Source organism: Trichechus manatus, unplaced genomic scaffold, assembly GCF_000243295.1.
Source record: "Trichechus manatus latirostris isolate Lorelei unplaced genomic scaffold, TriManLat1.0 scaffold00195, whole genome shotgun sequence".
NCBI classification, from domain to species: Eukaryota; Metazoa; Chordata; class Mammalia; order Sirenia; family Trichechidae; genus Trichechus; species Trichechus manatus.
In genome coordinates this window covers 1,000,700-1,015,077 of record NW_004444131.1, presented here as the reverse complement: position 1 = coordinate 1,015,077, position 14,378 = coordinate 1,000,700, and the positions used below count along the sequence as shown (strand labels likewise).

Below are 14,378 nucleotides of genomic sequence, written 5' to 3'. Positions count from 1 at the left end.
ACACACCACCCCCACCACTTCCAACCCTGGCAGTTTGAATTTTAGGTATTTTTTATGTCTTGCAATGAGAGTCCCAAAATGTCTTGGGATGGCCTGACTCGGAGAGAGAGAGAGAGAGAGAGGCTTTTACAAAGATTTTTTACATTATAGTTGTTCTCTGTCTTCCCATAGTTCTTCCCCCAGAATATTATCCTAACTCCTGTCCTTACAGGGGTGTGAATGTAAGGTCGATTGCCACTGTAACCTCCTCCTTTTGTCCTGAGAGATCTGATAGTCTGAATAAGCACTCTGGCTGAATTCCTTCCTAAAACCAGTTGCTGTTGAGGTGTTCTAACTCATGGTGACCCCGTGTATGTCAGAGAAGAACTGTGCTCCATAGAATTTTCTTTTTTTTTTTTTTCTCTAGCCCTTAAGTATTTTATTTCATTTCTGTGTTTTAGTTGCCACTAGTCGGAATTGACTTGATGGCAACTAACAGCGTCAACAACTATATTGGTTAAGACTTCTAGTACACTAGTGAACAAAGTTGTGATAGTTAGCAATGATAGGGTTTTCAATGGCTGATTTTTAAGAAGTAGATCACCAGGCCTTTCTTCTGTAGGTGGACTTGAACATCAACCTTTGCTCCACCCAGTGACTCCAGTTCCTTTCTACTTGAGTGGTTTTTGTTTGTTGGTTTTTATTTTTGGACCATGGCTGCGATGGCTCCTAAGCTGTTGTATTCCCAGCCTGTATAGTAGATCACTTACCCTAGTTCCTAACGAACTGTAAGTGGTGGGGCCAGAGGAGAGCCATACTGCTTACTGGGGAAAGAACAGGTTTGTTCTGAGTTCTTAGGATTCTTCCTAATTAATGTCAGGTCTCTGTGCTGTATGATCATTAATATTTTAACTCAATAATTAAAACAGAAATACTTTAACTTTTTCAATTGTTTACATTATTTTTAAGATTCAGTCCTTATTAATTAGAAGCTATTTTTCTGAGTTCCGTGTTTGGGATTTGGCTTGAAAATATTTAAATAATACTTTCTCTTAACAGTTCATTTTACCCATTGGGTTTATGCAGTCAGCTTCTTCTAGAATAGAATTCAGCCTGACTTTCCTGTGTATAATTAGTCTGTCTTTTAGTCCCTTTCCTCAGAAGTCATTTTGGAAAACAGCAAATTGCCAGAAGGAGTAACAATAAATTATAAATCTTACTGCAAAAATGGGGTGAATGGAACAGGGGAAAATGGAAGAAAATGCTCCAATATTTCCATTGGAGATGAGGTATGTTGTATAAATACTTTCTGAAGAAAAGAAAAAAATAGTGGTTTATAATTTTTAAACATTTTAAAAATCAATTTTTTTGAAGTATTTCTTAGTAAATTTAAACTGCTTAGTTGTTAACTTAATCTCTTTTTTTTAAGGTTCACTTTGAAATTAGCATAACTTCAAATAAATGTCCAAATAAGAATTCTGAAACCATTAAAATTAAACCTCTGGGCTTCACTGAAGAAGTAGAGATTATTCTTCAGTTCATCTGTGAATGTGAGTGCCAGAGTGAAGGGATCCCTGAAAGTCCAAAGTGTCATGAAGGAAACGGGACATTTGAGTGTGGAGCTTGCAGGTAAGCTGGGAGTGAGCGGCTGGAGAATGACAGAAGAGAGGTGTGTTGGCTTAGAAAATTGTAGGCAGGCTGTGTTTTGGTGCATCCAGAGAATATCTGTCTATTTGGAGCACATAAATTAGTTGTTCCAACGACTATTGCTCACCCCAAGATTAATCTGGTGATCTTATATATGATCTTTATAGAAAGTCCATCTCTTCCTTTTGTTCTTCAGAAGACCGCTCCTTATTCTAAAAATGAAAGATTTTTTAGGCATACAAGAAGTATATTTAACAAACTGTTACGGTAACATTTGAATTGTTCTCTCATATAATAATAACAATCTGAATTTTTTAGAGCTAGATACGTTTATATGAAATTTATTTATAGAAAAATGTTTTGGAAAAACATCAAATTGATAATGGAGATTTTATCTGGGAAATGGAATTGGGAAGCAGCAAAGGATGTCCACCTTCTACTTCATATACTTCTGTGTTGGAATAATTTTTTTAAAATATACTTTGTAAAATTAAAAAGAATAAATTATTTTCAGAATATAGAATCTACTAACAAAACTTTAATCAAATTCTTTTAAATTTCATTTTCACACTGCGTTTACTTTTTAGTTAGAAAATAAAACTGAATATATTCTAAATAGTTTCCTTAAAAGAATAGGAAGTGGAAGAATATTTTGATCTAAATGTCAGCCCCAAATCACTAGGTTTAGAAGGATTATTTTTCTTGAAGAAAATAAATGGCTATATTTCACCATCAATTACTAAATGTCTGTTCTAAATAGTAATTTAAATGTTATTTTTTATTTTCCATGTTATATATATACTTCTGAGTCATGTAGATCCACTTTTAGTAAAATGTCATTTAACCAAAAAGACCGTCTTGAAAATGTTTTGCCTTTCTTCCCTTTATATATTTACCAGAGATATAATGAACCAGTGTATCTAGTGAGTGTCCATGAGCATTAGGTGTTCCTAAAATACCTCCATACACTTTTTTAGATGTGTTTATTGTAGTTTTTCAGATTAATAATTGAACCATTGCTCTAAATTTAGAGGTACTTCACCTGTGTATGTGGAGGTTAAAGTAAAATGTATTAGCATGTTATTTGAAAATATAACTTTATTGCTTAAAAATAACTTTATGTTGTGTTCCCAGATGCTCTGTTCACTGTTGCTGGAGTATATTTTCATCTTGATCAAAGTGGTTATTTACAGAAGAAAGATTTTTTTCTTAGGTCCTTGCATATATTCCATGTGCACTAGGCTGTTGTGTATGTGTGCATATGGACATTTTTGCACCTGTCTGCCAGGGGTGAATGTAATATATAAGTAGTTTGAAAAGATTGTTCATAGTGTGTGTTCCTTTCCCAGTCTTTCTGACAGTATTACTTAGTCTTTTACATTATTTTTATTTCATGTGAGTGAAATTTTGGTGTTTCTTTAGGTGCAACGAGGGACGTGTTGGTAGACATTGTGAGTGCAGCACAGATGAAGTGAACAGTGAAGACATGGATGCTTACTGCAGGAAAGAAAATAGCTCAGAAATCTGTAGTAACAATGGAGAGTGTGTCTGTGGACAGTGTGTCTGTAGGAAGAGGGATAATACAAATGAAATTTATTCTGGCAAATTCTGTGAGTGTGATAATTTCAACTGTGACAGATCCAATGGCGAAGTTTGTGGAGGTGAGAAAAGAGTGTGAAAACCGCTTATAAAAATGTGATCCCATCTAATATAAAAAATGTTAAGTTTACTCAGTGAATAAACAGAAGAAAAAGGGAATGCAGCATTGTAGGTCAGTCATCCCTTAGTTAAGCTTTCTTCCTTGTTATCACTAATTTGTATTATTAAGTCAGTGCTATGATTTTATATTTTTACCGTTGTGAGAAATGATACTTTTAATTGCAGGAAATGGTGTTTGCAAGTGTCGTGTGTGTGAATGCAAACCCAACTACACTGGCAGTGCATGTGACTGTTCTTTGGATACTTCTTCATGCATGGCCAAAAATGGACAGATCTGCAACGGACGGGGGATTTGTGAGTGTGGCACCTGTAGATGTACAGATCCCAAATTTCAAGGGCCCACATGTGAGATGTGTCAGACCTGCCTTGGTGTCTGTGCTGAACATAAGTAAGTATTTCTGAATTTTTGAAATAATTGATTTTTACTCTCTGCTGAGCTAAATATGTGTTATCACTAAAGCCAGAACAGTGCCAGTGTTAGGTTACACTATAAAATAGCTGCCCCTCTGAAACCCACTCTTTAATTCATAAAAATTCTTTCTCAGTAGCTAGTCTAATGTGTGTTACATGATACAAAAGTATGTCATATGAGAGCTGTACCATTATTTTGATTTGAATTTGCTATATAATTGAATTTATATTGCAGCCTTTGTTAAATTGGCATTACCAATTGCTTAATTACTATGTTTTGACCAAACTAAACAAAATTGGAGGTTTTTGCCTTTGAAGAATTACTTTTGTATTAGTACCATACTATTTTAGTTATTATCACTTTATTATGTATTTAATATCTGATAAAGCTATTTTCAGTTTATTACTCATGTTTTTTTTAAAAAAGAACTTTAGCTATTCTTATTTCTTTACTGGGATTTTAATTGGAACTGCAGTAAATTTATAATTTCATTGGAGGAGCTAGCATCTTTATACCTAGTTTTCTCATCCAGAAATATTATATGCCTCTCCATTTATTTTTCTTTCCTAGTTCTTGGTTCACTTTGGCCATATGGGTCTAGTTCTAGCACATAAAATAATGTTTAAGCAAATATTTATTTTAAAATATTTTCAAATCTATTTTCAATGCAAATTTGTGTTTTAACAGAGAATGTGTTCAGTGCAGAGCCTTCAATAAAGGAGAAAAGAAAGACACATGTGCACATGAATGTTCACATTTCAACCTTACCAAGGTAGAAAATCGGGACAAATTACCTCAGCCAGGGCAGGTTGATCCCCTGTCCCATTGTAAGGAGAAGGACGTGGATGACTGCTGGTTCTATTTCACATACTCAGTGAATGGAAACAACGAGGCCATTGTTCACGTTGTGGAGACTCCAGGTATGAACCTGAGCGTTTCAAACATTCTTTCATTTTCTTTGGTGTCTTGTTCCCTCATATCCAAAAACAGCCTCCAGTTGGGTTTAAGTTCAATTTGGGAACATTTTTATCTCATAAAGCGTTAAAATTGTGTTTATTAACTATATGAGAAAGAAGGAGAAAAGAAAGCAAGTTTTAAATATCATGAGTACAGAGTTTGAAGATTAAATGAGATAATCCAGAAAAGGCACTTAACACAGTGCCTGGTACTCGATAAGAGTTCTGTCAGTATTGATAATATTACAATTTGAGCTTGATTTAGACTTGATACTGGGAAAGACATTTGTTAAAGGATATTTTAAAAAGCATTGAATTTGTTCAACTTCTTTGGGATTTTCTACATTTATGTGTAGGTTTTTATGTGAACACGTTTTCATTCCTCCTGGTAAATACTAAGAGTGGGATTTTGGGGCATATGGTAGGTGTATGTTAACTGTATTAGAAACTACCAAACTGGTTTTTAATGTCTCCCTACTATTTTTCATTATCAGATAACATATTATACCAGTACTGTCACTCAGTCTGTGCCTCCTTGTCTTTTCATTTTCTTAACAGTACCTTTTGAAGACCAGAAGTTTTAAATTTTGAGAGTCCAATTTATCAGTTTTTTTCTTTATGGATCTTGCTTTTAGTGTTGTATATAAGAAACCTTTGTCTAATTAAGATCGTAAGGCTTTTTCTCCGGTGGTTTCTTCTAGATGTTTTATAGTTTGATTATAAATTTAAGTCTGTAATCCATTTTGAGTTAATCTTTGTGTATGGTGTGAATGAAGTATGGGCGGAGGTTCTTTTTTGTTTTTGCATATGGATGTTCTAGCATCATTTTTTTTTTTTTGAAAGACTCCTTTCTGTACTCTTGTTGAAAATCAGGTGACTTTGTATGTGTTGGGTGTATTTCTGATGATATTCTGTTCCATTGATCTGTGTATGTGTATAAACCTTTGGCCCATGCCACATTGTCTTGATTACTGTAGCTTTATAGGAAGTCTTGAAATCAGATAATCTGAGTACTCTAACTTCATTCTTTTTCAAAAGTGTTTTTGAAACATTTTTCTATTTCCTTTGCCTTTCCTTGCAAATTTTAGAATTAGCCTGTCAGTTTCTACAGAAATCAGTGTTTTGATTGGAATTGCATTGATTTTATAGACCAAATTGGAGAGAATGACATGTTCACAATATTGAGTTTTCCAATCCATAAATATGGTATATCCCTCCATTTACTCAGTTCTTTGATTTTCTTCATCAATGTTTAGTAATTTTTAGCATTCAGATCTTGCACGTTTTGTTAGATTTATACATAATTATTTCATGATTTTTGCTGCTATTGTAAAAGCTACTGTTTTTTAAATTTCATTTTCCAATGTAGAAATATATAGAAATTTGAATTTCGACTGTATAGAAATAGTTGATTTTTGGTTACTGACCTTGTAAGCTCACTTATTGTTCTGGTAGCTTTTTATAGATTTTTGGGGACCGTCTACATTCACGTAGTTTGCATTTTTATTCCTATTGATTCCTTATGAGCTACTGCCTATCTCTTTGGATTATGACCATACATTTCTCATTTAATTGCTTGTGTGCTTATTCTTTCCTTTTTATTCTCCAGAGTGTCCCACTGGTCCAGACATAATTCCAATTGTAGCTGGTGTTGTTGCTGGAATTGTTCTTATTGGCCTTGCATTGCTGCTGATTTGGAAGCTTTTAATGATAATTCACGACAGGAGGGAATTTGCTAAATTTGAGAAGGAGAAAATGAACGCTAAATGGGACACGGTGAGTTGTAAAACATCTAAAAAGTAAGGTGGTTCATAAAGGAAATGTAACTGTTTAGTAACTCTAAAGCTGATTATTAAAGTCCTCTTTAAATATTTTATTCCCCAAAAGTTCAATATTTAGAGAACTTAACATTTAGTGAAAAACAGAAAAATCTTAAATATATCCTACTGAAACAAAACATTGTAAGTTTTATACACATTATAAGACATTGTGCACATTTTCAGAATGTATCTTCTGGTTACTGTGGCAAATATTTTTATTTCCTTAGTAATTTTGGTCCTAAATCTACTCTTCTGCCTTTTCATCTAATATAAAATAGGATCCTAAATAATAGTATCTATGTAGCAAGATACTCAGTGGAAGGCTTCTCTTTTATTAAGAACGTAGTAGAAAGCAGCCAAGCTCAAAGGCTACATGCTGTGTGATTCTATTTATTTGACATTCTTGAAAAGGCAGAACTGGGGGGCAGAAATCAGACCAGGGTTGTCAGGAGCTGGAGTGGGTCAGAGTTGACTCCAGAGGGTCAGGAGGGATCTTTCGGGGACGATCCTGATCGCGGGAGTGTTTGTAGATTTGAAAACTCATTGAACTCTATATTTAAAAAGGGTATATTTTACCCTATGTAAATTATTTCTCAATATAGCTTGCTTTATAAAAATTTTCAAATGAGCCTTAAGTGACTGAAAGTTTGTGCTAGCACTTTGTGCCAGCTTAAATAAATAGACTTTGAACTAAGACATCAGAAAGTGGGGTGGCCACGTTGGCCCTCATGTGTCCATCCTTTGATACAGAAAGCAGTGACAGTCATCAGTATTTTCTATCCTAAATGAATTTTAGTTACTTGCATTTCACTACAATTAGCTTGGGCTTTTCTTTATTTCTAATTATGAATTTCAGAAGTGTAGAAATAGTAAAAACCCTTTAATAGTGTTTAAACATTATAAATGTCAATTTTCTTTCTGATGAAATCATTAGAAACTATTTCTTTTACTTCAGCAAGAAAATCCGATTTACAAGAGTCCTATTAATAATTTCAAGAATCCAAACTATGGACGTAAAGCTGGTCTCTAAGTCGCCGTTCGTATTTTCTTTCACTTTCTGTCTTTGCATGTGAACTTTTATCCTTTTGACTGCACTGTGTGTCCTTTATCACTATTACTGTTTTTTAGAAACCTGGCTTTAATATGGCAATATTGTGGCTTTTCTTTCTGTGTGTTAATTTAGAGTTAGTCTTTAGGCAGGATTTAAGTTATCTGGTATGGAAGCGGCAGCTATGGTGTCGTGAAAGAAGAATGTGTGCTGAGGTCATACAGACCCAGGGCCATGTCCCAGCTCTTCCACTTAGTAGGATGCATGGAGTCACTTCACTTCCCTGAGCTTCAGTTTTTCCCGTCTATACCATGGAGTCAGTAACTCTGTTGTATGAGGTAGTTGCTTTTGGCAAATGTACTACAGTCTGTGAAATCAGTCTGTCAGCTCTAATCCTCACTACTCTGCTCTGCTGTAGGTGGTGCTGTCCTTGTTATACTATATGTAAATTTTAGGGTCGAAAAGTGAAAATTGAACATGGAACCCAAACTACAAAACAGGAAAATAAAGCCTACTATAGCATTTGCATAATATACAACTGCAATCCATCGTTGGTTTAGAAAGGTTTTGGGATCCTGTAATTCTTGATTGTAACTTGACATTCATTTAAAACCAGAAGAGCTTTGCTTTCTTTGTGTCTTATTTCTTGTTACTCAATTATTCTAATTTTCAAATCTAAGGTTGAACTTTTTTTTCTTTTAAGATAACAAAAACTAAAAGAAAAAAGTCCTAATTACAAATAGTTTACAGTTTAAAACATCTGATTGATAATTTTACAGTTGTAATAAGGCTTGCCTGTTCTTTTTTCTAAACTAGGGTGTTATTTCGGTGAATGTATACAATACCTGGGTGACATGAAATGCTTCCAGCATGTTTTAATGTAAATCATGTAAGCACAAAAACTCTGATAAAAATATCAGTTGGCGATTAGAACCAAATTCTCCTGACTGGTGATCCAGCACTCGTCTTTTCTTTCTCAGCTGATTGGATGTGACTTAGTCTGTTAACGATTGAGTTTTCTCCCTTCCCAGCTTGTTGTGCAGATAGTGATGTTGGTGGTAATAATTATAATAACACTAATAGCAAAGACATGTAATACTGTGTCTCAGGCACAGCACTACACACTTGGCCTGTATTTAGTTATTCTTCATAGTGATAATAGTAAGAACTGTTTTTATTCCTAGTTCACATATGAGAAAACCGGGGTATAGAAGGGTCAGGTAACTTGACCAAATTTCTCATAGATACTTTGTAGGGGAGCTGAGATTCAAACCCAGGCTCCAGAGTCCGTGTTCTTAACCACTGCGTTGTACTGGTAGCAGTCACGCATCTTTAAGAGCCTTTCTGTTGCCTGGTTAGGAATAGGTAGATTACTCTTTATAGAGCATTACAGCTTTTTGGCATTTGTGGAAACTTGGTGCGAGTAACGTTACTCTTATGGGCAAACGTTGTAATGGGGAAATGATTTTGTTACCTAAAACCCAACAGTACAGTCAAGCTTACTTACTCTATTGGGAGTATAGTTATAAAATGGTAAATGAATAAGAGCCTAAAATAAAAAGAACATTTAATAAAGGGATATAGGAAGTACTGATAACACTTGAAGATATTACTGGTCAGATTTTCCTTTTATTTCTGAGCAGATTTTGAGACTTTTTAAACACCAAAGTTAAATTTGATGGCAGAAAACTAGTCAGGTTCATATATGGGCAGATTGGTCCATTTTTGTATTAATTTGAGACTTGACACATTCTTTTCTTTCTCACTTATGAGTAATTTTTAGGGGAAAACTGATTAGCCAGTGGAATTGCTGGCGTTTTTGTTTTGTTTTTCAAGTCATAAACAGTCAAATATTGGCAATTTCATGTGATTCTCATATGAGAAAAATTTTATTTGTCCTGATGAAAGGTGAAGTTTTCATTCTTGCCTGTACGTTTAATTACACTTTGAAACAAATTGGCAATAAATAATTAGTATCAAAAACTTAATGTTTATATTGTTAACTTAATTTTTGGCTAACATATTACTGCTTCAGCCAAAATGAGCATTTCATGTAATTCAAGAAGCAAAAGTTTGGTAAAAGTTTCTTTATTCATTAGTAAAATACAGGTAAATTAACAGCTACAGATTATTCTAAGAGATTTTTCCCAAGAAAAATTAAAGTAGAAGTTAATAAGCATCGAGAAACTAAAACTAAATAATGGATTGTAGAGCACTTTCTGATATGGGACAGAGGTTTGCCAGTCAATTAATTACATCAGTAACAGATTTGGAATAATGGGCAGACACTGTAATAATTTCAGCATAAAAGACTACCTACTGTATAGGGACACTTAAAAAAACACATCATATTATCAACTTAAAACTCTTAAAAGTGGAATGAAGAATGGTCTGATCTATCCTCTGGTCTAATCTATCCACTTAAATGTGGATTCATCTACTCCCACAATTGTGCATTTTATTTTATACATAATGTATCAAGAGATGATTCCAGAGCCACCAGTGTTAGCCCAGTCCCAAGTGGAAACAAGGATGACATCCTACTGAGTTCAAAGGGCTTCATTCAGAATGTAACCCTGTTCTCTTAATTTAAATAAGCTTTGTGTTTTGTTGGGGTAGGTGAGGGGATTTGCACTGTGAATGATGGAAACTAATCTGAATTATTTTAGTTTTCTTCGATTTAAAATGATGCCTAATGCAGATAGTGAGCTTAAGTTTACCTCTAACCTTGCATGTTATGTTAGACTTTTGTTTGGATTGACTTTGAAATAATAAATACAAGTGTTTGTGTATATGAAAAGGTAAACTTTTCTCCAAAGGTAAGTTTCCCTATCCCTTAACTTTGCATATGTTGCTATTCACCTTTCAATAATTTATCTGTAGTCAGTTTTGCTTGTGAAAACATCCTTAATCTTCTCCAAGTCAGTTACTTTTTTCTTATACCATTCCCATATTATACACATAATTCTGTGTTTTATAATATCAGAGTACCTTGATTTATTTTCATGTCTGTCATCCACGAAACTATATCTACCTTGAGTGCAGAAATTATGGCAACCAAAGCAGATTCAAATAAATCTGTAGTGAAGGGTGAATGAAACTTAAAAACAAGAATTACTTTCTAGATATAAACATGGTTTTAAATCACTTGCAGATGGTTTTATAGTGAGATATAAAACTAAACAGCATTTCCAAACCATCTCTTAATGCCCTGATAAATATTTTATTAAATTGGTACTTACTGCAATTTCTTCTGATAAAAGGTGGTAAGGCCACACTTGTCACTGGGCTTCCAAGCCTACTTTCAGTTTATGAGAAGGAGAGAAAAGAATGCTATAGTCGATATTTAAGTGTAGCACTTAGCATAAGAGAACATTTTAAGGAAGTGGTGGTGTTGGGTAGTTATTTTATTTTCCTGTTTAAAACATCACTGTCAGAGTATGTTTTTGGATCCTGTACCTGTCTCATGTCATAGCTTGTAGTCATTTCACTGGGCTTGATATGAGTACTTGTTACTGAAGTATAGTAGTTTAATAAAAATAGAACATCTCACCAGTAAGGTATTGAAGAATGGTAATTATTTCATTTAGAATGGCAATTATTTTACTTAACGTGCTAAGCAAATTTGATACTGTGAATTGTTAAGTACAGGAACAGTGCCCCTGGTGACATTAAGACAATCTTACCCCACAAACCCATTGCTGTTGAGTCGATTTTGACTCGTAGCGACCCTGTAGGACAGAGCAGAGCTGCCCCATAGGGTTTCCAAAGCTGTAATCTTTACGGAAGCAGATGCCACATCTTTCTCCTGCAGAGTAGCTGGTGGGTTTGAACCGCCTATCTTTCTGTTAGCAGCCAAGCTGCCACCAGGGCTCCTTGAACCTTATAAATCAGTAACTTTTGTGGAAGAGCCCCAGAACATCCCCCTTACAGAGATGGAAGCTGAGGATTCCCGTTAATTATCAAGCACCTTCTGTGCACAACAAAGGGATCAGAACCAGGCAGTTGGCTGTAGGAGGGAGAGGGAGCGTTCATGCTTCCTTAAGCCTGCCCCTAGAAACTGCTTCAAAGGAGGGACTACAGGATAGCAGCATGTTCCCTGCTGTGGGGGACATTCTTAAATCAGCCCGTCAGTGTAGGAAGGACTGTAAGAAATACTACCAGATTGCTAGGCACCTTTTCATTAGACTTGTAGAGGAAAGCTTCCTTTCTTGTTTTAGTGTAAGCCTTTATCAATGCCTTTTTTTTTTAATTGAGTGTGGTGTTTGGACGGATAAAACAGTAACCATTTCTTATAATGAATGTAACTGTCACAAAGTGATTTACAAAATAATATGATTTGGGTAGAGTAACTGATCATTTTTCTCACTTTCTTTTAGGGTGAAAATCCTATTTATAAGAGTGCTGTGACAACTGTTGTCAATCCGAAGTATGAGGGGAAATGAGCACTGCTTGTGCAGCTCCGCAACACTGAACGCAAAGTAGCCATTTTCACAGTCACAGTAAACGGAGCTTTAGGGTGACATTACCATAGTGTTACTCATGTGCAGGTGTTGAAAATGTATAGTATGTATAATTGTTTTATTTTTATTATTTTGAAAATAATGTTATAATCAATGCCAGGGACTGACAGGAGACTTGAGACGGGATGGTTTTCCTTGTCAGCAAAGGTCACAATTGTGCCTTTTTGACCTTTTCCTCCTGGACTATTGAATCAAGCTCTTATTGGCTTACATGATATTGCTAAAGTGATTGAAGGGCAAAAATAAAAGAAACAGCATGTTGAGAGTTTTATTAATCGAGTATTAAATTTGATTTTTAGCTTTACAGATAGATACGTCAGGACTTGAGTTTTTTCAGTTATGCAGAATCCAAAGTAAATGTCCTGCTAGCTAGTTTAGAATTGCTTTATTATTTAGCTATTTGCCTGTCACACATAACTGATGACATATGTGAAAGTTGAGTATTTTGGGAGTTACAGGTATAAAATAGTTTTGAAATAGTTGATCTCCAAAGGCCAAGGGAAGAATTCAGACAGTTAGGGAGGAAAAACAAATAGCTTTAAAACCTGTGTGCCATTTTAAGAGTTACTTAATTTTGATAACTTTTACGCCTTCTTTTTATAAATTCAAGCCTTGGATAAGAATACTGGGAAATATTCTGCAAAAAAGCCCTCGATTTATTATTATTTACATAAAGGTCTTAGTTTTTATAGTATTTGCTGAATGGGGGCCTTTTTGGTTAAATTTATTTTATTTTATTCTTTTTATTTTGTTTAAAGCCCGGTGCTTTTTATCACCTTTTCTGATCTTTTAATGTATTTGTTTGTAATTTTGGGGTAGGACTTTTTTTTTTTAATCAGTATCTTTTCTTTGAAATTTTAGCTGTAAATTTGCCTTTTTAATGAACATATGACACGTACTGTAGCTTATGCAACAGCTGTCACTCAAGCAAGTCCTACTTTCAGACCACTGTGTATGTACCTCTCACTGTTGGCGTTGCCCATCTTGTTTCATACTAGCCACATTCTTGTTTAAAGTGCCTTTTAATTTTAACAGTTCACTTTTTACAATACTATTTACTGAAGTTATTTATTAAATAAAAATGCCTAAAATACTGAAATTGGATGTTTTGACTTTATATTGATCTGTTTTGTCAGTTTGTGTGCATGAAATTTTTTAAAGTTTAAGAGGTTAGGAAAAACAATTCTGGTTGGCGGGTTATCCTACTTAAGAAGCTAAAACATATTTCTTGAAAAAGAGATGCGCTTGGGACATAAGGAAAGTAGTATGGTAAAATATAGTCTTTAAGACTACCTTGGGGCTTCCTAAATAACATTGGATAGATATCTTCATCCCCCTGTACTGAGGGGTAGGTTTCATTTTTACATTAAGCAGAACTAATTCTTTATGAACATCAACTTAGAACTGTTACCAGAAGCTGGAAATTACATAATTTTTTAAGATATAGACAGGAGATCGTTGTTTTCTGATAATACAAATTTGTTATACAAGGGTGAGTTAAAAAGTATTGCTACAAAATCATAGAAACCTTTAGTAAAGAAGAATAACAAAATCTGAAGCTGTTGTTTCTCAGCATATCCACCATCTAGGTTTGTACACTTCTGGAGTGATGTTTCCATCTCTCTAACCCTTCCTTGAAGAATTCTGTGCCCTTCGATTTACACCACATCTAAACAGCAGTTTTGGCATCCTTGAGCGACTCAAATTGTATTCCTTTTAAATGTTCTTTCAGTTTTTGGAACAAAAAGAAGTTCGAAGAGCAAAGATCAGGGCTGTAGGGTGGATAAGGTAAGGTTTCCCAATGAAATTCTTGTAGAACAGCCCTTGCTGCCCTCGAAGAATGAGGAGGTACATTGTCGTGATGGAAAAAAATTCCTTGGCACAACTTTCCTGGTCTTTTTCTCACCAATGCTGGTTTCAGGTTTTTTTTTTTTTTTTTTTTTTTTTTAAGACTTCTTCATGATAAGCCCCTGTGATTGTCCTGTGTCCTTGAAGAAAATCTATCAAGAATACCCCATTGGAATGACAAAAAACAGTCGCCATAACCTTCTGAGCAGTCTTGTCTCTCTTGGCTCATCTTTGAGGTCTTTCCAACCTTCTTTAAAATGCTTGATCCATTTAAAAACTTGTTTTATATGGGGCATCATTCCCATAAACTTGTTGCAAAGTTTCAGTGATTTGGGAATATGTCCGCTTGAGTTTTGTTAAAAATTTGATATTAGCCCTGACCTCAAAGTCTTTTTTTGCCCCCCACGGCACAGAAGGTAGCCTTTT

The 14,378-nt window shown here is 34.6% G+C and overlaps 1 protein-coding gene across 1 annotated transcript in view; it reads left to right on the top strand.

Annotated features, from left to right (window-relative positions):
- The window catches only part of ITGB1 (integrin subunit beta 1), a 68,106-nt gene extending 54,903 nt beyond the window's left edge, over positions 1-13,203 (top strand). Inside the window, exons 9-16 of the mRNA XM_023741976.1 lie at positions 172-221; positions 1,128-1,268; positions 1,409-1,608; positions 3,049-3,287; positions 3,511-3,733; positions 4,445-4,677; positions 6,323-6,489; positions 11,961-13,203. Of these exons, the coding sequence (XP_023597744.1) occupies positions 172-221; positions 1,128-1,268; positions 1,409-1,608; positions 3,049-3,287; positions 3,511-3,733; positions 4,445-4,677; positions 6,323-6,489; positions 11,961-12,026 (1,319 nt within the window). The 3' untranslated portion in view covers positions 12,027-13,203. The remainder of the gene's footprint in view (positions 1-171; positions 222-1,127; positions 1,269-1,408; positions 1,609-3,048; positions 3,288-3,510; positions 3,734-4,444; positions 4,678-6,322; positions 6,490-11,960) is intronic.
- Positions 13,204-14,378: the final 1,175 nt, after the last annotated feature.